Source organism: Cervus canadensis, chromosome X, assembly GCF_019320065.1.
Source record: "Cervus canadensis isolate Bull #8, Minnesota chromosome X, ASM1932006v1, whole genome shotgun sequence".
Lineage (NCBI taxonomy): Eukaryota > Metazoa > Chordata > Mammalia > Artiodactyla > Cervidae > Cervus > Cervus canadensis.
Window position 1 is genome coordinate 24,357,101 of NC_057419.1, and position 22,505 is coordinate 24,379,605.

Genomic DNA, 22,505 nt, shown 5'->3' on the forward strand with positions numbered 1-22,505 from the left:
TTTTCTTGGCAAAAGGTAAACTGGTCACAAGTCACTGTGCTACACATTGAAGCCAGCGGGAGCTCTTGCAAGCACAAATCTGAATGCAGCCTTCAGTAATGCTGGCCTTCTTTTGGTGCTTCATACTCTCCATCCTCTGTCCCACCTTTGGATCTTTGCTGTTTCCAGAATCTAATGCTCTTCCCTCCCCCTTTGTGTAACTGGCTCACACTCCTCTTGTCATACTTCTCACAGGAAACCTACCCTTGAACTGTCGAATTTGGTCATATCCCCCTATTACAGGCTTTTGAAGCACCATTCAAAGATACCTTTCCTTCGATTTACATGTCAGAGTTGCTTGTGTGATTCTTTATGTAATGGTCTTTCCCATTAAACTGTTAGCTCCATGAAGGAAGGGACCATGTCTATTTCTGCTTACCTTTTATTCATATTCCCTAGAATAATACCTAGATCATAACTAGGCATTTGATAAATACTTGTTGAATGAATAAATGAAAGTTGATATCAGGAAATGGAAAAGCACTTGGGAGGGATACTGATACTGGGCCAGAAAATGAGATATTCCTAGCTCAGCAAGCTAGTTGGTCAGAGGAAAATCATATACAGGTCTGTGCTAAGGACTAGTTATTGATTTAGGAATCTGATTTAAATCTGAAGAAAATCAAGAATATTAAGGGAAGCCTGGGGCTGAGATAGAGCAAGATTAGATGACTCTCCAGAAGTAAAGTTGGATCAACAAGTTTTGCCCTTTACAGTGGCATGACCCAGGTTGTCCTCACATCAACATTGGGCAAACACCGCCTACCCCCCACTTCTTCCCTAGAGAAGGAGATCTCTCCCAGCACTCAAAGATGACTGATTAATCCTTTCTGCTACTATTCCTTCAACATTTATGTGGATGGTGCTTGGATACAAAGTTGCTTTCCTCCCTTGGTATGGCTAGTGTACAAGTTTTTATAAAATTCAGAATCCACATATTGCTGAAACTTTTGGCATGTCTTCACATTCAACAATATTGTTTAGACATTAAATGAAAATATTAAAAAATAAAAGATAGCTGTATTAAATCCTGTTGTGATTAGGCTAATTATTTTTTCATGATATATTAGCTTGGTTGAGATATATTGATGAGTTTCATGTAAGATTCCCTGAATTTAGTAAATCATTGCTTTTTATGGTTTCTTTGTAGTCAACAAAAGAAGAGTTATGTTTCTTTTAGAGAAACTTAGTTACACAGGAACATAGCATTTGTAATCAAATATAGTAAATTACAGGCATGACTTTCATAAACACATATATTTCCCCAAATGCTTAAGTCTATTTAAAATTTGAAAGTAGTAAATTTAGGCTAAGGTTAATACTTTGGCCACCTGATGTGAAGAGCTGACTCATTTGAAGACCCTGATGCTGGGAGAGGTTTAAGGCAGGAGGAGAAGGGGACGACAGAGAATGAGATGGTTGGATGGCATCACTGACTCAATGGACAGGAGTTTGAGTAAACTCCAGGAGTTGGTGATGGACAGGGAGGCCTGGCATGCTGCAGTCATGGGGTCGCAAAGAATCAGACATGACTGAGCTACTGAACTGAACTGAATTTTTTAGTTAGTTTGTACTTTTTAATATATACATAATGTAAAATTTACCATTTTTAATCATTAAAATTTTTTAAATTATAAAATACACATGACATCAAATTTGCTATTTTAGACATACTAAAATGCACATTTCAGTGATGTTATGTCCATTCGCATTGTTAAGCTACCATCACTAATATCTATCCATAAAACAATTCATCTTGTAAAACTGAAACTCTGTACCTATTAAACACTAACTCCCTCTCTCAGCCCGTGGCAACCAGCATTCTACTTTATGTCTATGAATTCTAGGTATTCTAGGTACCTCATATAATTTCAGTCACATAGTATTTGTCCTTTTGTGAATGGTCTATTTCACTTTGTGCTTGGGAGTCATCTATTTTATAGCATGTGTCAGCATTTCTTTCCTTTTTAAGACTGAAAAATATTCTGTTGTTTGTTCATCTGTTGATGGACACTTGTGGTGTTTCCACCTTTTGTTTGTTGTGAATAATGCAGCTATGAACATGGGTATACAGATTTTTTTAACTTTTTATATTGGAGTATAGTTGATTAACAATGTTTTGTTAATTTCAGGTATACAGCAAAGTGATTCATTTATACAAATAACTATTCTTTTTCAAATTATTTTCCCAGTTAGGCTGTTAAATAATATTGAGCAGAGTTCCCTGTGATATACATTAAGTCTTTATTGGTTATCCATTTAAAATACATCAGTGTATACAAAAAATTAAACAAATGAACTTATTTGTGAAATAGAAACTGACTCACAGACTTGGAGAACAAATTTTTGGTTACCAGGGGAAAGATAGGGGGAGAGCTATTTCAGGAATTTGTGATTGACAGATACCTTTTTGAGACCTTGCTTTCACTTCTTTTGGCTCCAGAAGTGAAATTACTGGATTACATGGTAGTTCTTTTTTTCCATTTTTTTGAGTAACTGTTGTACTCTTTTCCATAGTAGTTGTACCATTTTATATTCCTATTGATGATGTTTATCCACATCCTTGACAGCACTTGCTGTTTTGTATCTTGTTTATTTTGTTTTGTTGGATCATTGCTATCCTAATGAATATGTGGTAGTATTTCATTATAATTTTGGCTTGTATTCCCTAGTGACTAGTGATGAACATCTTTTAATGTGCTTATTGGACATCTATATACAATCATTCTTTGGAGAAATGTCTGTTTAAGGCTTTTGCCATTTATTAATCAACTTTTTTCGTTGTTGTTGAGTTACAGGTGAGTTCTTTATTCTGGAGTTCTTTATCTATTCTGTCCCTTGCCAGAATTCTCATGTGCAAATATTTTTTCCCATTCCAGGAGTGCCTTTTCGCTCTTGTTTATAGTGTGCTTTAATGAACAAAATTACTTAATTTTGATGAAGTCCAATTTATTTGTTTTTTTTTCTTTTATTGCCTGTGACTTGTACTTTTTTAAGTTAAAACCTATAAGTGTGCTTTTCAAAATTAGCAGTATGACAGTAGGAGTCTTTTATTTTCAATTGTCATTGAATGAATATACAATATGTATCCTCAACATTTTAAACACCTGTTGACAAACTATCAATTTTCCAAAGATGATTCAACTCCAGCTCACCCATTTATTTTTATTATTATAAAAGTGAGACTCTACTAGCTATTTTCTCCTTAGAATTAGAACCTCTGTTGAGAAATTGTAACATCTTTAAAGCCAGTAAATATGAGTATTTTTTGTCTTTGTGATAATCAGTTACTATTTGGCATACAAGACAATAAAATTTTAGGAAAAATGTATTTCAACATTGCTGTAAGAGACTCCAATTAGAACCTATATTTGTGTCTATTAAAGGTGTTTATTGAAGGCGGTATTCATTACATCACACAAGAATTTCTTCCCATGGGAAATCTTTTTTTGTCTTTAGTATTTGACACTTTTGAACTGTGGTGCTGGAGAAGACTCTTGAGAGTCCCTTGAATTACAAGGAAATCAAACCAGTCAATTCTACATGAAATCAACCCTGAATATTCATTGGAAGAACTGATGCTATAGCTGAAACTCCAATACTTTGGCCACCTGATGCAAAGAGCCAACTCATTGGAAATGATCCTGTTGCTGGGAAAGGTCAAAGACAAAAGGTGAAAGGGGCAGCAGAGGATGAGATGGTTGAATGGCGTCCCTGACTCAATGGACATGAATCTGAGCAAACTCTGGGAGATAATGAAAGACAGGAAGCCTTGCATGCTGAAGTCCATGGGGTCACAAAGAGTCGCACACAACCTAGGAACTGAACAACAAATCAGGAATAGGTGAACTTCTCTTAGAAATTGGTTTGCTTTTCTAATGAGTATTTTTAACTGTGTACCTGATCCAGTTTTCTTCTTTATTATCTTCTAGGCAATTTACAAGCAGTGTTCTAGCTCCTCCCATACTTTAGCAAGTCTAATATTTTTCATTGTTATGAAGTTTGTGTATTACTATTATTTCTGGATCCCATTTAATGACTAATCATATTTTCTCTGAACCATATTTTTCTCATCTACTTTTTAATTTGGGTTCTCCTGCTGAGTTGTGCGTGCCTGTGTGCATGTAAATGACATACTTAAACCCCTTTTGATATAAGGTAAAATTTAAGTAAAGGGATTTTAAAACAATGTCTTTAAAGTTTCAAATGGAAAATAGAAAAAATATTTTTGGTATAATGTCTTTCTAGTATGTTACAGATGATCACTTTGGGAAGAATTCTGATTTCTTCTCATTTAGCATAGGCTTTAAAGGTAGAGATTTGGTGTCAGATGGACTTGGTTTTAGACTTGACTTTACTGTTTATTAAGCTATGGGATCAAGGGCATGATATCTAAATGTCCATTTCTTACCTGTAAAATAAAGATAATTATATGTAATCCATAAGAGTGTCATACAGATTAAATGAGAAAATGTTTGTGAAGTTCTTAAAACAGTGCTTGGCACACAGCACAAAATAAATAAATAAATAAATTGAAGGTATTACTGTTAATCAGAATCATCTTTTCTACTTGGAAATAATGGAGAAGTATTGCCAGCTTAACATTTTCTAGAAGAAATTAGGACAAAGTAAATTAGAACAGACCCAGAAGAAAATTGACCTTCCGTTTTCTATTTTATCTGGTTTTCTTGGGAATCTGTGTAAAAAGAAATCATATACTATTTGTTGTAGAGAAATTGCTGGTTTGTAGAAGGAGGGTGACTGAAAGATGGCATTGAAGAATATAAGGACAAGGAGTTCTCAAGTCAGCATATATTGCATTGGTTTCAGTGATATCTAAAAACTTTGCAGTGTTTGTCCTTTTATTCATTTGAACACAGCATCAGATCAAATGCCAAACAGGCCCCATATTCTGTTCGATTTATCAGAGTATACTTACATGGAATTCATGACTTGGTAGTTTTAAATAATTTTTCCATTTATGTATAGAAGAATATGATTTTATAGCCCCTGTCCTGTGTTGTCCTTTGTTCATTTTAATAATTGTATGTTTCTATCTCCATTTATCTCTTTCTGCAAGCATACAGATTATTGTTGAGGTCTGTTTTTTTAACCTTGAAATGATCTGATGTAGTCCAATCAAAACAGATTGGACTTCAGAATCCTTTGGCACTAGGTTTTAATCCTTGCTTTGTCAGTCAGTTACTGTGTAAACTTGCAAATGGATAAATGGTGACATTATTCATCTTTAGATCCTTTCACCATATAGTCTTGCTGATATAACAATAACCCCTTTGTCCCCATGTGATACCTCCTTATCAACTCTCCATCCTCATCAATACCATACAATCTCCTAAAAGAATATTCTATATGCAAGGCCTCTAATTTCTCACCATTCAACTCCATGCTCTGTCTGACTTCTGGCTTTACTATTGTGATATTCCAATTGAAGTCACCAATAGTCTTCTTGTTGTCAGATTAAGAGTGGGCTTTGAATTGTGGTCAACTGACTGGGTGTTTTCCTTTACCACAGTGCTGTACTGCTAGTCTTGAATTTTTTTTTTTGGTTCATCTTCATGATACTGAGAGGGTAACAGGCAGGAAGGCCAGGGGTCTCCAAAAGGAAGAAATAGGCTGCAAGTGTCAGACATTTTTATCTCTCTTAAGTGGAAGGAGGAAACAAACTAGCAATATTTTTTTCCTTCTCTATACCAATTTCAAAGGAGGTTTCTCTTAAAATACTGTGTTGCCATAACCACACCTGGTTTCACCTGAAGTTAACTATTCTCAAACCTTGAGTTAACCAATGCATTTTTCTTATGGAAATGTTTGTCCTAAGCTATGTTAATGTGCTATGCATTTACCCCAGACTCTGTCTTCAAGTTGGTTCTGCCTAATGGCTCAGAACCTACTTTACAAACCAGTATGTTATACTCAGACATTGTTCCCCTAATCTATGTAAACAAAACTATTTGTATGGTAATCTGCCCTTCTACAAGATTCAAGTCAATTGTTTTATGGCCCGGGATGAATCATCTGGTGCCAAGATTATCCGAAAATGCATCTTATGGATGAGGGGCCTGGTGCCATTCTGAGTTTTAACACATTCCTCTCTTTCATTAACAGACTGCTAGTGACTATATAACATCCAGCTGAAGACTAGCAGGGGGGGTACTCTTTCTGCCCCCTTCTGATGCCTATGTCAGAAGCTTTCTCTATCTCCTTTATGCTTTAATAAAACTTTATTACACAAAATCTCTGAACGATCAACCCTCGTCTCTGGCCCCAGATTGAATTCTTCCCCTCCAGAGGCCAAGAATCCCGGCGTCTTTTCATTCGGCAACAACCTTTCAATACCACCCGTTTCTCTCTTTTTGTTTATCCCTCCTTTGCTGTACTTCCTCAATTTGGCTCTAGCAAAGTAATGCTCAAAATTCTCCCAAGTTAGGCTTCAACAGTACATGAACTGAGAACTTCCAGATTTCAAGCTGGATTTAGAAAAGGCAGAGGAACCAGAGATCAAATTGCCATCATCTGTTGGATCATAGAAAAAACAAGAGAATTTACAGAAAATCATCTACTTCTGCTTCATTGACTACACTACAGCCTTTGACTGTGGATCACAACAAACTGTGGGAAATTCTTAAAGAGATGGGAATACTAGACCACCTCACCTGAGAAACCTGTATGCAGGTCAAGAAGCAACAGTTAGAGCTGGACATGGAACAACAGACTGGTTCCAAATCGGGAAAGGGGTACAACAAGGCTGTATCTTGTCACCCTGCTTATTTAACTTATATGCAGAGTACATCATGAGAAATGCTGGGCTGGATGAAGCACAAGCTGAAATCAAGATTGCTGGGAGAAATATCAATAACCTCGGATATGCAGATGACACCACCCTTATGGCAGAAAAGTGAAAAGGAATTAAAGATCCTATTGATGAAAGTGAAAGAGGAAAGTGAAAAAGCTGGCTTAAAACTTAACTAAGATCATGGCATCAGGTCCCATCACATCATGGCATACAGACTTGGAGACAATGGAAACAGTGACAGACTTTATCTTCTTGGGCTCCAAAATCACTGCAGATGGTGACTGCAGCCATGAAATTAAAGGACACTTGTTCCTTGGTAGAAAAGCTAAAGCTGTGACCAACCTAGACAGCATATTAAAAACAGAGACATTATTTTACCAACAAAGGTCTGTCTAGTCAAAGCACTAGTTTTTCCAGTAGATATGTATGGATGTGAGAGTTGGACAATAAAGAAAACTGAGTGCCAAAGAATTGATGCTTTGGAACTGTGGTGTTGGAGAAGACTCTTGAAAGTCCCTTGGACTGCAAGGAGATCCAACCAGTCCATCCTGAAGGAAATCAGTCCTGAATATTTATTGCAAGGACTGATGCTGAAGCTGAAGCTCCAGTACTTTGGCAACCTGATGTGAAGAACTGACTCATTAGAAAAGACCCTGATGTTGGGAAAGCTTGAAGGCAGAAGGAGAAGGGAACAACAGAGAATGAGATGGTTGGATGGCATAATTGACTCAATGGGCATGAGTTTGAGCAAGCTCCCGGAGTTGATGATGGATAAGGAAGCCTGATGTGCTGCAGTCCATGGGGTTGAAAAGAGTCAGACGCAACTGAACTAAAGACAACATTAAATTTTTAGAGGAAAAACTTGGGTTTGGGGAGAAAAGTAGAAATGGTGGTGGTCCCTATAGTGGAGCTTGGCCATCTAAGAAGTCTTCTAGAGACCACAGTCACTGAGTGGTTTTCTACTGTATCACTCTATATATCCTATATTATATCAGCTTCTTAGAATTCTGTTTATAGTCTCTCAGCTCTGCCAATTAGCAGGGTGAAGGAGACTTTTCAAAGGTAGTTAAATGCATGAATGTACACTGCCCCAAAGTTAGTATTAGGTAATTAATAAATAGTTGCTGAAAGGAATGCTGGAAACATTATTCCCTGGTCTTTTATATTAGTCACTATGATAAAATGATATGAGAAGGAAATGTTTTTCAGTTAAAGTTTTAGTACTTTCCAAGTAATAAATTAAATTATATTCCAAAATTAATATATTCCAAATATTGTATAGCCTGCAGTTCATTTATAGTATTTTTAATTTTAATTTTTTTTTAATTTGCAGAATAAAATTGATGTTGGTGGCATTACAGTTGTATAAGTTTTAATATGTGTATAGATTTGCATTACCATATCACAGTTGGGGCACAAAACAGTTTCATCACCTCCAGAATCTCCCTCTTGCTGCTTTATAGTGATAGCCTCTTCATATACCCAATATCTGACAACTACTGATATGTTTTCTACTGCAATAGTTTCATCATTTTCACTATGTATTATAAATGGAATCTTGGAGTAAGTGCTTTCATATTGGTCATTTTCACTCAGCATAATACTCTGAGCTTCATTCAAGTAATTGTGTATGTCATTATTCCTTTTAATTAAAAAGTAGTATTCCTTGCTAAGTAGTATTCCTTGGCCTGGATGCTCCACTGTTTGTTATTCTTGTTCACATTATTTCCCATTTGTTAAATCAGATATTGCCTAACTTTTGTTGCAATTTAGAATTATCTAGTGGCATAAAGGGTTTTGAAGAAAATTTTTATTTTTTTTGGTTGAATAAAATTAAAATTGAATAGAGGAAAAAGCAAAGAGTAAATACGCTTTTACTTACAAATTAAGAGTGATGGCCAGCATATCTCTGAATTAAATCAAGAATTTAACATGACTATATCATCTCACAACTATATGAGAATTGTCAAAACAAAATTTAACCACATGGATTCTAGAGCAAAATCTCATGTGTCTAGATTTATTATATATTCTAGGTATCTGTAAAGTACCCTATATATTGATGTAGTTTGGTCAGTTTTCCAGTGATTAGAATACAGTATTTAGTTTTTATCCTGGGATAGGTGGTGGTGCCATTCACTGAGAAGGTGATTACAGGACACTCCTCTGGAGGGGAAAATGAGTTGTGTTGTGGACGTGTTACAATATATAGATATGTAGGTTTGGCATTCATGAGGGAAATCTGAAATGGATGTTTAAGATCTCAGATGGAAGTTGAAGACATGGATGTGGATGTGGATGAGATTCTTCAGTTAGAATGTAATGAGTGAGAGGTAAGGCAAGTAGGAAGGGGTCTCTGGAGTGCAGAGCAACAATATTTTAGGACAGTTGGAAAAAGCATCCTGAAAGGGAACTGACAACAAATGGGCAAAGAGAACCAAGAAAGAGCAATGTACACATACCAGTAGAGGGTGAAAGAAAGAGTAGATAGTATGGAGAGACTGCAGGGTAACTCAAGTTACTTTAAGAAAGTTTGAAATTTAGTGAAGACATGTGTGACCTGGTAATACTAGACTACTGTACCAGGAACCAGGCAGCTTTTAGGAGTATCCATCTTTCAATGGCTACAGAGTTTCTGTCATGGAACTTTGCTTCCCTTTGCACAGTTTTTTTAATCTTGTCTCTGCTCTCTCTTCTTACTTATAATATCTGCTCTATCATAATTTCAGCTGAGTTGTAGCCCATTATGACCTTTCATTTCCCTCCTTGACACATAATCAAGACCTTTTAGATATTGAGAATTGCCTCACTTTCTTGGTATTTCTTACTTAAAAATCTTGTTAGTCCAGTTCAACATTATATCAAGTCGTTTCATAGGTTATTGAAGCCACTCAATCTGTAGCCTGGCCAATCACTTATTAAGTGCCCTGAGTAATCTTGAAAATCATATTCATTGTGGATTTCTGCTTTTGGATCTGTAAATTGCAAATGATGGTAGATTGAAGAGTGCATTGTAGGTGAGGAAATAAAGGTGTAAGGGGTTTGGCTTTGAAGGGAATAACAGACTAGTGGGAAACACAGCATCAAGGAAATCAAGGAAAGAATTTTGTTTTATTTTGTTTTTTAAGGTGACAGAGGTTTGAACATAGAAGTCAATAAAAAAGAAATGGTTTACTTCAAAATTTAATTTTTTAATTGTTGAAGTAGTGTTAAGGTGGCAGAGGAAGATTGAATAGCCTTGTTTTGAAACAAGGATACCTCTCCCTCTGCAATGGAGTTAAAGAAGAAAGGAGGGAGAGGGTGGAGATAAATTTGGAAGTAGGGGAATATGCCCATTAACACATTTTGTGAAACAGGCCACAAAGAGAATGCTGGGAAGAGAGGTAAAGATTTCCAGTAATTGCTGAGGAAAATTCAAATAGGAACCTAACAGCTAAGGATAGGAGGAAGTGATTATTTCACCACCCCCACCCCACCGCAGTGAAACCCATATATAGGTTGAGAAACTGTGGATGACTGAACTAGTCCAGAGCTGAAATGTACTCAGTTTGTGACTTGGTAGGAGTTAATGCTTGCTTTATTACTTTAAAAATTTTGTTTGGTTCCACTGTTTTGTTTGTTTTTTGTTTTTCATTCTGGTCTTCAATATGTTTCTTCTGCAGGTCTTGATGACTGTTTGCAACAGTATATCAAGAATTTTGAGAGGGAGAAGATCAGTGGGGACCAGCTGCTGCGCATCACACATCAGGAACTAGAGGATCTGGGAGTCAGCCGCATCGGCCATCAGGAGCTGATTTTGGAAGCGGTTGACCTTCTGTGTGCACTGGTAAGGGCATCATAGAACTGGTGGGAAGGGAAACTTTTCTTTTTCTCCCTGTTTTCTTTCCTTTTAAAATTTTTTCCTAATTTTTTTTTTTTGTTTCTTCTTCTCCTTCTCTTTACAAAAATAATTTCAATGCAAGAAGAAAAAAAAAATCTCCAAATTATCAGCCAACTGGATGTGGCATTTTCCTCCTTCATTGTATATGATGTGTTATGCCATGCCAAATTACAAATTAAGGAGGCTTATTAACTCAATTTGTGGCATTTTATCTAGCTACTTGAAAAACTAAGAGCTCACCAAGGGAGTTTTCACAGCAGCACTTGGGATGTACAATTGCATACAATCATTTATAAAGTTCATTTCCTTCTAAAAGTTTGATTTAGTATCCCAAATGTTAAGTAATCCTATTTTAGAAAAAAATCATCCTTAAAAAAATCAATTATTTTAGTGTTCTTTGCATATACATCCATGAATATTGAATATTGTATATATGTCTGCTTATGTACACTATAAGTGCAGTGCCTAGTCAAGGCAAGAAAAATCAATATCAAAATAATCCTGTAAGATTTTGATAGTACCTTAGATATTCTGAGAGGAATATAGATTTTTTTCCCGCTGTGTTAGCTAAGATGACACTAGCATGATTGGGGCTAGAACTACAGTGAGAAAGAACATGAGTCTTGTAATATAATAATATGGGACTGAAATTTGACTCAGTCAGTTAATGACATTTGTGGGCAAATCATTTCACCATTGCCTTAGTTCTTTTATTTAAAATAGAGATATTTTATTTAAACAAGAGATATTTTACTAAAAAATAAAAAAAGCTTCCTTGGTGGCTCAGCCAATAAAGAATATCCCTGCAATGTGGGTGACCTGGATTGTAACCCTGAGTTGGGAAGATCCCCTAGAGAAGGGAATAGCTACCCATTCCAGTGTTCTTGCCTTGAGAATTCCATGGACAAAGGAGCCTGGTGTGCTACAGTCCATGGGGCTGCAAAGAGTTAGACACGACTGAGCAACTAATACTTTATGGGCTTCCTAGGTGGTGTTAGTGATAAAGAACCTCCCTGCCAATGCAGGAGATGTAAGAGACTCAGGTTTGATCCCTGAGTCTGGTAGATCCCCTGGAGGAGGGCATGGCAAACCACTCCAGTATTCTTGCCTGGAGAGTCCCATGGACAGAGGAGCCTGGCGGGCTACATACTGTCCATGAGATCACATAGAGTCGGACATGACTGAAGCAACTTAGCACAATATCAACTACCTCTTGGTGGTGGTGTGAAAATGAGATAGTGTTTGAATAGTTCCTAATTCACTGCCTGGCACCCAGTAGACATTCAATAAGTTGTTGCTATTATTAAGATGATAATTAATAATAAATGTGTAGATAATTAAACTTGATTCAAGCATCCATATACTCAGCACTGTATGTGTCAAATGTAAGATCTAGTTCCGGCCATCTTGAAAAGTCTAGTAGGGAGAGTGACATACAAATAAGCATAATATAATAAAATTACTAAAATCAACGCACGAGCTAAGTATTAGGGGACACAGAAATTTTGACTAAGATAAATGGGTTCATATTGCAAAAGATGTCATCTTTAACAGCTTACTGGAATATGAGCTTGTGTTTAAGAGATAGAGAAACAGAGGGAAATAATTTCCAGGTAGATAAAACAACACATACAGAGGCACACAGAATAAAGAGCATGCCTGGTATGTATGAAAAATGGTAAGCTATTTTCCCACCAAAAATAAGCAGAAAGCAGTGGCATAAAATTAGACTTTAAAAGATAAATCAGACTGTAGAGTACCTTAATATCCTGGTAAGAGATTTGTAGTTCTTAGTCTGGGCACTAGAGAACCATGCAAGAATGATCAAATACTTGCTTTAAAAAGCTAACTGATGGTAGTGAAGAGGGTGGACTGGACTGGACTGAAGATGGGGAAACAATTAGGAAATGTTTAAAATAATCCACTTAGGCTTGAGTATGGCTTGAACCACGGATGTGCAACAGGAATAGAGTATACTGGTAAATAGGAGGAGTGAGTGACATAAAAGAAGCTGAGAAAGATTCCATCCTTTTAGCTGCAGAGATAGAGTAGAAGATTTTACAATAATGAAGATAGGCAATAGCAGCAAAAATAGATTTAGGTGGGAATATAAATTGAGTTTTATATTTGTTGAATTTGAGGCATCTCTGGCTTATCCAGAAAGAGAAACTCCATCAGACAATTTATGAATTTGGAGCTGAGAAGTGACTGAAGACAGATTTGGGAGTCTCAAGGATGTAGGGATTGAACCCATAGAGAGAGAGAGAGAGATCATTCAGGGAGGGTTTATAGACTTCAAAACCTTGACACTCCAGCTGGGAAGGAAGGAGGGGAGGGGCGGGAAGGCTGCAGAGGAGTGGTCAGAGAAGTATGAAGACAACTATGAAAGAGTGGTCACAAAAGCAATGGGTCTCTCGGGGCTGGTGCACTGGGATGACCCAGAGGGATGGGATGGCGAGGGAGGTGGGAGGGGGGTTCAGGATGGGGAACACATGTAAATCCATGGCTGATTCATGTCAATGTATGGCAAAAACCACTACAAGATTGTAAAGTAATTAGCCTCCACCTAATAAAAATAAATGGAAAAAAAAAAAAGAGCAATGGGAACTCTTATTTGCATTAAATAACATTAATGATATCATCAAATTTCACAAAAAGCCAATAGAATAAGCAAAGAAAAAAGAATTGACTGAAAATATTTTTTAAAGAATCTAAAACCAGATTGGTTGAATAGTACCTCCCACTTACACATTTCAGTCTTGACATTAATTGTCCTTTCGTCAGAGACATTCCCTGATCACTTACTCCCTCACCCTGACCATGTCTAAAATCATCCCCTCACTGTTCGTCTCTTTCTTAATCCTCATCTCATTTTGTAATTACATATTTATATGTATGTTTGGTTTTTTTTTAGTTTAGTATCTGTTTCTTCTGCTAGACTATAAGCTATATGGGAAAAGTGACATTGCTTATTGAACACCTAATATGTAGCACAAATGCCTGGCAATAGTAAATGCTGAATAAGCATTTTTTTGAAAGTGGTGATGAAAGAGACTTGATGTATTTTTCATGTGATAATTTAGAGATCCTCTTGTTTCCTTATTCCTGAGATAAGAAAATTAATTCAGACCAGAACACACACTTGCACTCTCCCTTACCTAAATCAGACCACAGAAATCATGCCTAAAATAAAAGCTAGTACTCAGGGTAAGGTAAGTCCACAGTGTTTTTGCATATTGGTTTCCATATCTGAGTCAGAATGGTCATAAAGGTATCATCTAAGTGACTCAGAGACGGGAATCTGACCTAGCAGTCCCCTATCTATAACAGTAAAGTTGAGCATGTTAGAGCTTGAAATCTAGAGTGAATGCGTCATAAGCAGGTCTTCTCATAAATGAACCACTCACATGCTGAGCTCCACTCTGCCACTTTGAATAAGAGAATGAGATTGGTAATTATGGTACTACCTTCAGATCTTCTAAACCTATAGACTTTGGAGTTTGGCCCATGATAAACTGTGCTGACCTCGACTTAACTTAAAATGGTGGTATCAGAGATATAAACCACTGCCATGCAGTTCTGGGTTTAATCACTCTAGTGTTGCATCATTTTCTTGGGAAAAAAAATAAAAACATTAAATTCATTCTTTCTGTGTTTCTTCCTCAAAGAGGTCAAATGTTAAACTTCATTTTCACTGCTTGCTAATGGCTATACATCAGCAGCTTTAAAGTGGACATAGCTTACACTTTATGCAGTAGATGTTTTCCAGTAAATATAAAGCAAATATTTGAGCAATGAATCCTGATTTATTTCTCCATGCCATTATAAAATCAGAAGGTGAGAGCCCTCCCCAGCAAGCTGAGTTGATTGCAACAGCAGTTGTGCTGTTTGGAATGGGAAGCTATGTTTTGTCTCTTCAAATCTGTAATGTCTCTACTGACTCTTCTACTTTTTCCTACATCTATTGTATTTATGTCTTCTTTTAACAATTATATATTCATGCTGATACAGTGCTACCACAGGGAATACAAAGATGAAAAAGGCATAGTCTGTGCTCTTAAAATGCCTATAGTCCAATAAAAAGTACAAGAGTAATTAAAAGATAATATAGATTAAAAACAAAAAATTCCAGGGGAAAGCAGAAGGAGATGATAAACACTACTGAGGGATCCAGGAAATGTATTGGGACTTGTAGGATAAGTAGGTGTTTGCCAGATAAAAAAGTTGGAGCAAAGTTATCTAGGCAGAAAATTATGTGTAAAGACAGAATTGTGAAAGAGTTTGGGGTGTTCAGAGAAAAGGAAGAGTTTTGATTTAGCTGCTGAAGAGTGGGAAGTGATGGGAAGAACGGCGCCTTGCACTTTGGATCACATTATAAATCTTTGCTTTGGTTTTTCGGTCCCCAGTGTGCACTCTGCCTAGTGCTTAACACATAGAGGATATTAAATGAATGCTATCTTACTGAATGAAGTTCTCTGCCTTTCTCCAGAGAACTGTATATTTTTTTTCTCTTGCCAATACAGTCCCTGACTCTGAAATATAAGGAAGACACAGAGAAGTTACCAAATTTTATTGTTTCATTTAAGAAATGGAATATTTTTCTGCCTTGTTTTAAAATTAGTCCTGATGGGAAATAATGTCATGGAAGCTAATGAAATCAAAAGTATATTCAGTAACTTGCTCATTTCTGCAACATAGATTTATTAAGCTCCATCTATATACTGTTTGTACAATGTTAACTTAGAAAGAAAGAAGCTTTCATGATTCGGAGATATATTCACTCTTTCGAGCTGTTATGCTATCATTTGGTGTGCTTCAATAGAGAGCACCTTGTGTTAACTAAAATAAGAAAGCATACATATAGTTTAATGTATAGTCCTCAGTTTATGTTCTGACAATACAACTTTTATTGAGAAGTACAAGTGAATCATCTATGACAGGAAAAGAACAGTTTTCATTTCATTCTTCATGTACTTTTCATGTAATAGGTATTTTACATGAAAAATTTGATGTCACTTGCTAGGATTTGTTTCTTTGCAGCATAATTGCTTGGTTCGTTCATCTCAAAATAATTTATTTTTGAAAATATTTGTTAAAGCAATCCTTTTAGGACTCACTTGTATTTATAAAGTATTATAAAACCTAAGCACATGTTACATGATGCATTCAGATTAAGAGCTCTGAAGAAAATAGCATTGACATTGTAAAATGCATTGTACTAATATTTTCAGTTAAGTGTGTAGTGAGAATTTGCCACTAATGAGGGTATAGCCAATTTGACTTTCTAAAATGTTGTTTCTTTCTTTCATATGCTTCTCCATGCATATAGTTCAGAATACAGTAGAAACTTAGCACCAATTCCTTAAGACTAGACTGGCTATGTTGCATCCTTGTGGAGTCACACCTGATTCCTGGCATGAATGTTGTTGGCCACATAGGTAACATAGGATAAAGAAAATAGCAAAGTACATTTCACGTCCAAGCTTTTGTTTAATTGATTTCAGTCCTTTCTATACCAATAGTAATGCCTAGTTGTCCCATGAGTATCCAGTAAAAGCAAGCCTGCAGTGAGTAAACCTGCAGTTTTAAAAAGTCAGGACAGTAATTCTCACCTGCATACCTTTGGCCAAAACAAAGAGGTGGTTCATTTACTTGTTGCTTCTTTACATGGTAGGCTGGGGAATGTGATTTACTGGTGACTTAGTGAGTTAGAACAAACCATCCATTTTCATGAAGAAAAAGGCAAAGTGGTATCTGTGTTGTCAATAATTGATTTTGAGCTACTTAGAATTGAGTTCTGTGATGATAAAAATTGACTTGCAGGATCAACTAACCCACCTCTTTTATTAAAATAGTATCACATAGGCAGTGTTACATACAGATAAGCTGCTAAACTACTTTTATAGTCCTCTAGAATTTCTTAAATGCTTTTGAATTACTGGTTTAACTAGTAATAGTTCAACTAGTTTTATTTGTTAACTAGAATAAGTTTTAAGAATTTCCTTCTCCATCTTCTACTATGCATCTTTTGTCTATTCTCGCTACTGGGTTACTCTGTTGCCCACATTTTTTACCTGAATTTCCTTCATATAAGGTATTTCTTTAGTAGGCTTCCAAGTTAGAAGACCTCTGTATCTTACCAGATTTTGTCCAGAAGATTTTTCGATTATCTTAATTCTTAAGCTGTATTTTTTTTAATGTAATACTATCTAAAAGTTTGAAGCTTCGAAGTATTTTTACTTTGCCTTCAGATTTTTATTTATGAGAGAATCTGCATTCTTTTAAAATCATTTTTATCATTTCTAATAAAATATTTGAGGTGATTATATATAAGAAGATAGTTTAAATGGATCTTTTGTGGGCACTAATGGCTATAGAGTTCAAGTTATGTTACCAGATTGATTAGGTTCCTCATTAGTAAACTACTTAAATTTGAGCTTCTCTGAGAAAATGCAAATATTTTCTCATTAAAATGATTAATATACAGAAATGAAAAAAGCAGACACTGTTGTACTTCAGGGAAAATGCTTTAACACAGAGAAAAACTTCTGAAAATACTTTCAAGTACTTCAAAAGTTTCATTTTAAGTTTAGTTGATGTAATTTTTAATCTAGTCATTAGAGTATCTCTTCTAAGAGGATTTTCTTCATAGCATACAGACATGCTAGATAAAATCTCCTAAATGTCTCACAAATAATTCATGCTCAGATGCAATAGACTTTGAATAGAATGTTGTTTTATTTGTGTAAACCAAACCTTTTAAGTTGACAAGACTATTGCAGTTCAAATTTAGCAGTGAATATATAATATACTGTGTGTGTGGTTTTTTTAATCTATGGCTCTAAAACTGTTCTTTTAGTAAAACTGTAAATTTTCTGCAAAGAACAGTCAGATTTTTATCATTATTAAATCTTTAGTGGTAACATACATAAGTTGGTATTAATGTTTATGAATCCAAATCCTCTCCTCTACTCCCTCCTTTTTTATTTCTTTCCTTAAATTACCATAGGAAAAAATAAACCTAAATTTCATATAAACTTAGGTACGCAATAATTGTTGACTTGATAATAGACCTAAATCTGTTGTTACATTTGCTTCCCTTTTTCATTTTCCCTGTTACTTTCTTCATTTTGCTTTGTTTGTTTCTCCTACCCTGCTTGAACAGGAACAGATTAGTGGTGCAAAGGAGTGGGTATTAAGGTATTCTCTCATAGGTGGCCTGGTAACTTATAGTCCCATTCTGATTTCTGTCCGCTCTAAGCTCTGAGCTCTTTAAAGCAAATCAAAAAGTCTCCCTCACTTTACTTAACTGTAAAAGGAAAGGCTAAATCAAAGTTAGAATTTGTTTGGGCCTCAGAGACTATCTAACATTCTTCAACTTTCATGATTTTCTGTAAGTTAATAATACTTTTAATTTTACACATGAAAATAATGTACATGTTGCCAAGTAGTTTGATCAAGGTCATCCTCTGATCAGGTTAACTGGCCTTTCTTAGAAGTGTTTTACAACTCACAATTACCTGTTTTAAAATTTAGTTGTAACTTGGGAAATCTTTCACTGAAGTATATCTGAGAGGATCCTACAATATGTCCCTATTGAATATGGCTTAAAAAAATTATTTGTATTTATTCATAGAAATCCTTCTTGGAATAATTTATAGATGAAACATTTAGGGTGAGATACTGTATATTACTGTGGGTTCCCCAGGTGGCGCTAGTGGTAAAGAACCCGCCTGACAATGCAGGAGACAGAGGAGATGCTGGTTTGATACCTGGGTTGGGAAAATTCCCTGGAAGAGGGCATGGCAACTCACTCCAGTACTCTTGCCTGGAGAATCCCACGGACAGAGGAGCCTGGCAGGCTACAGTCCATAGGGTCGCAAAGAGACACGACTGAAGTGACTTAGCACACATGCCCTGTATATTACTAGAAATTGAAAACTGAGACCAAGGAAAAGAAGAACAATTATACTTACAAAAAAGTATGATTTCTTTAGATGTGATTCACACTTGACTGAGCTAATGCAACCATGACAAAATTAAAAGTTTAGTTTTAAATTTTGTATTATAAAAAGGAGAAAGTGTATTGGTTCCCCTGAGGATGCAGAGGTTTACTATGTATACCATATCATAAAAGAAACTTCTTACGTGAGTCATTATGAAGAGGACACAGAAGGAAAGGTATATTGTATATGATGTATTTTATTGTTGGGTTGTACTTACTTTGCTCATTTTGGGGAAACAGAATTTTTCCTAGTGCCTACTTTCATGACTATACGTATGCTAATAGAATAGATAAGCAAAAATAATTGTTAATAATAATGAATTTCACAAGTAAATGAACTTAGGTTTGCTTATAAAAGAAACTGCTTATGAGTCCTTATAATTTTTCTGTCTTGGGTGCCTTAGTTCCAAGATACAGTGCCCATCTCTCCATGTTCATGTTAGTACTTATACATTGTAATTTGTTTATCTGATGTTTCCCCAAATCCTCATTTGACTATGAATTCTGGTAGGCCGGGAATCCTATCTTATTCATGTTTAACTCTTAATACTTGTTCCAGTGCCTGTACATACAGTAAAGTACTCAGTAAATGTTGACTGAATGAAATATTGATTTTAAGTATATTTGTTTTCTCTCTTTTTATAATTCAGAATTATGGCTTGGAAACAGAAAATCTAAAAACTCTTTCTCACAAGTTGAATGCATCTGCCAAAAATCTACAGAACTTTATAACAGGGAGGAGAAGGAGTGGCCATTATGATGGGAGAACCAGTCGAAAATTGCCAAATGACTTTCTGACTTCAGTTGTGGATCTGATTGGAGCAGCCAAGAGTCTGCTTGCTTGGTTGGACAGGTAAAATCTTTTACATGTTTCATAAGTTATCCTCTTCAGACATCAGTTTGAATATAACATTATTTCATTTTTTTCTTGTGAAAAGATTGTTGATTGATAAATTGATAAGTAGAGGAATATTAAGTAAAAAATGTCTAATTATGATTTACCACAATATAGGCATTGTGATTCTAATTATTTGCAAATTTTTATATTCAACTGAATAGCTAATCAGTCATTAGTTCCTGACAGTTTTAAAATACATTTGCTGCTTTATAAGCAAAATCATTTTTGGCTGTCACAACAAGATTTGTAATACTGTCTTGCTTTGTCTCCTGATTTTCTATGTGCTTTTCATTCATTGGTCATATTTAAAGAAGCAAACATCAGGATTCTATTTATTGTTTTTAAACGGGTAATTAGACATTGAAATTTTCATAGCCTGCATTGTATGTCTCTACATTTGCTTTATTCATTCTATATTATTATTCACATTGCACAGTCAATTTTGGGTATTACAGATATAGTTTTGGTCCTTTTTTTGCTAGTTTAGTTAATTTCATCTGTTTTGAACACATAAAATAACATAAAAGTTTTCATAATATAAAATGAAAAAGGTTAGTTTAAAATTGTATATGTGATTAAACATTTTAATGGTGAAACATTACAAGTATTAAAACTAAAGTTTTCATTTTTGAAAATTTTTTGTGAGGGACATAAGAATGTTCGTTGCTCAGTTGTGTCAAACTCTGAGTGACCCCATGGACTATGGTCCACCAAGATGTGTACTATGTTATAATGGTTAAATAATCAAAAAAATATTTTGTCTGAGAAACTCTGATATATAGAAGTTTACTAGAATTTTTTCTTGAATAAATGTCAGTCGGATTTTCATACATGTACAGATATATATGAGCTTCCCTGGTGGCTCAGTGGTAAAGGATCCACCTGCCAATGCAGGAGACACAAGACACGTGGGTTTGATCCTGGGTTTGGGAAGATCCCTTAAAGAGTGTTCTTGCCTGGAAAATTCCACAGACAGAGGAGCCTAGCTAGCTACAGTCCATGGGGTCACGAAGAGTCAGACACGACTTAGTGACTGACCACGCATGCACATATGTGTATGTACATATATACACAGTGACCCTTGAATAGCATGGGTTTGGAGTGCATGGGTCTACTTATATATAGTTGTTTGTTTGTTTGTTTCAGTCAATAAGCATTACATTACTGCACGTCATAATCGTCCATTGAATGAGTCTGCGAACATGGGCTGAGTATAAAGTTACACATGAATTTTCAACTGTGCAGGGTTGGGACTCCTAACCCTCTTATTGTTTGAAGTTCAACTGTATTATATTTTTTCCTTTTTTAAAAATATAATACTTTATATTAAAAATAAAGTATTTATATGTCTAAGGTAAAAGTTAAGATAATTTTACTTATTTCTGTATTGTCTAAATTTATATATATATTACTAATAACGTATAACAAAGTTGAAAGTGTTAGTCGCTTAGTCGTGTCTGACTCTTTGCAGCCCCATGGACTGGAGCCCACCAGACTTCTCTGTGCATGGAGTTCTCTAGGCAAGAATATTGGAGTGGGTTGCCATTCCCTTCTCCAAACATATAACATGATAATACTAAATCCAGATCTGAACAGTAGGCTGTATATCATTAGCTTTTTTGATAATTAATTGGTAGACAGCATATTTCTCTTATGACACCATTAAATCCTTAAAATTGTTTAACCCACATTTATCAATTGTATGAATTGTCATTTAAACATAAATTCTACAAGTTGTATAATGGTCAATAAGTAAATATATTTAAACTATAGCTTATCTTTAAGTAATGTAATATACTTGTTTCAAGAAGCTTCTCAGTAATTGGGAAACTTATAGAAAATATATTTGATTTTTAGTTATATCTTATATCACCTATCCTATATTATAAATTTGCTCAGCTTTTATATTTTATTTGGTAAATTTCATTATTTTCTTTTTTACACTAGTACTTATGAAATGAATAAATAGAATGATTAGAGAATGTGTTTACCTCTTAATGGCAGGTAATGTTTATAAAGTCACATAATGACTTCTAGAACGTTATATAATAATTTCTGAGATTTCATTGTATTATATAATTTATTACGGTTGCATTATTTGTATTATCTAAGACCACATCCTTAATAAATGCTAGTTTATCTGCAAACATGAGCATACACACACATACATAGTAATTTATACAGTCAATCAGTGGTCTTTTGTTGTTTCATAGGAAAAGAAAATGTGAGAAAAAGCCTGAATGAAATATTTTAATTCATCTGTTAGGCTTCCATTGCTGCAAAGGTTCTCATAATGCTTATTTTGAATTATATCATACTACAGTGATAATTAAATCAAAGGCCATTTAACATTTTGGCCATAAAAATGAAATATATACTTTGAAGAAACAAAGAGACAACTTTGTGATAACCTTAAAAATCTTCTGACTAGACTATAAACTGAAAAAAGAAACTGAAGTTTATATTTTGAAGATTTTTCTGAGGAAAGTTCAGCTCCAGGGTGGCATGCCTATAATGATTATGCTTTAACAGATTAAGTTTTAAAAAGGAAAGAAGAGCAACAAAAATAATTCTTTGTCATTTTAAGGCATTTGGTCTTTATGCTGAAGGCATATGGGGAGCTGCTTAGGATCACTGTTGTTTTCAGACCTGTGAATTTGGACAATGACTTGTGCTATAGTGTTGGGAAATATTAGGTGAAGAATAAGGCTAAAAGAAGGGAAACCAGTTAAGAGGTTGTTTTAGGAGTATTTTTCCCTTGTTACCTCCCAGGGGTTAGTTCCAGGACCCCTCAGATATCAAAATTTGAGGATTCTCCGTCCCTTATAGAAAATGACATAGTATTTGTATATAACCTATGCACATCCTC

At 35.1% G+C, this 22,505-nt stretch overlaps 1 protein-coding gene across 8 annotated transcripts in view; it reads left to right on the forward strand.

Annotated features, from left to right (window-relative positions):
* Positions 1-22,505, forward strand: part of CNKSR2 (connector enhancer of kinase suppressor of Ras 2) — a 269,368-nt gene that overhangs the window by 46,117 nt on the left and 200,746 nt on the right. For all 8 annotated transcript variants that reach the window (XM_043458302.1, XM_043458304.1, XM_043458307.1 and 5 more), the window contains exons 2-3: positions 10,516-10,679; positions 19,389-19,591. In XM_043458302.1, coding sequence (XP_043314237.1) covers positions 10,516-10,679; positions 19,389-19,591 — 367 coding nt within the window. The remainder of the gene's footprint in view (positions 1-10,515; positions 10,680-19,388; positions 19,592-22,505) is intronic.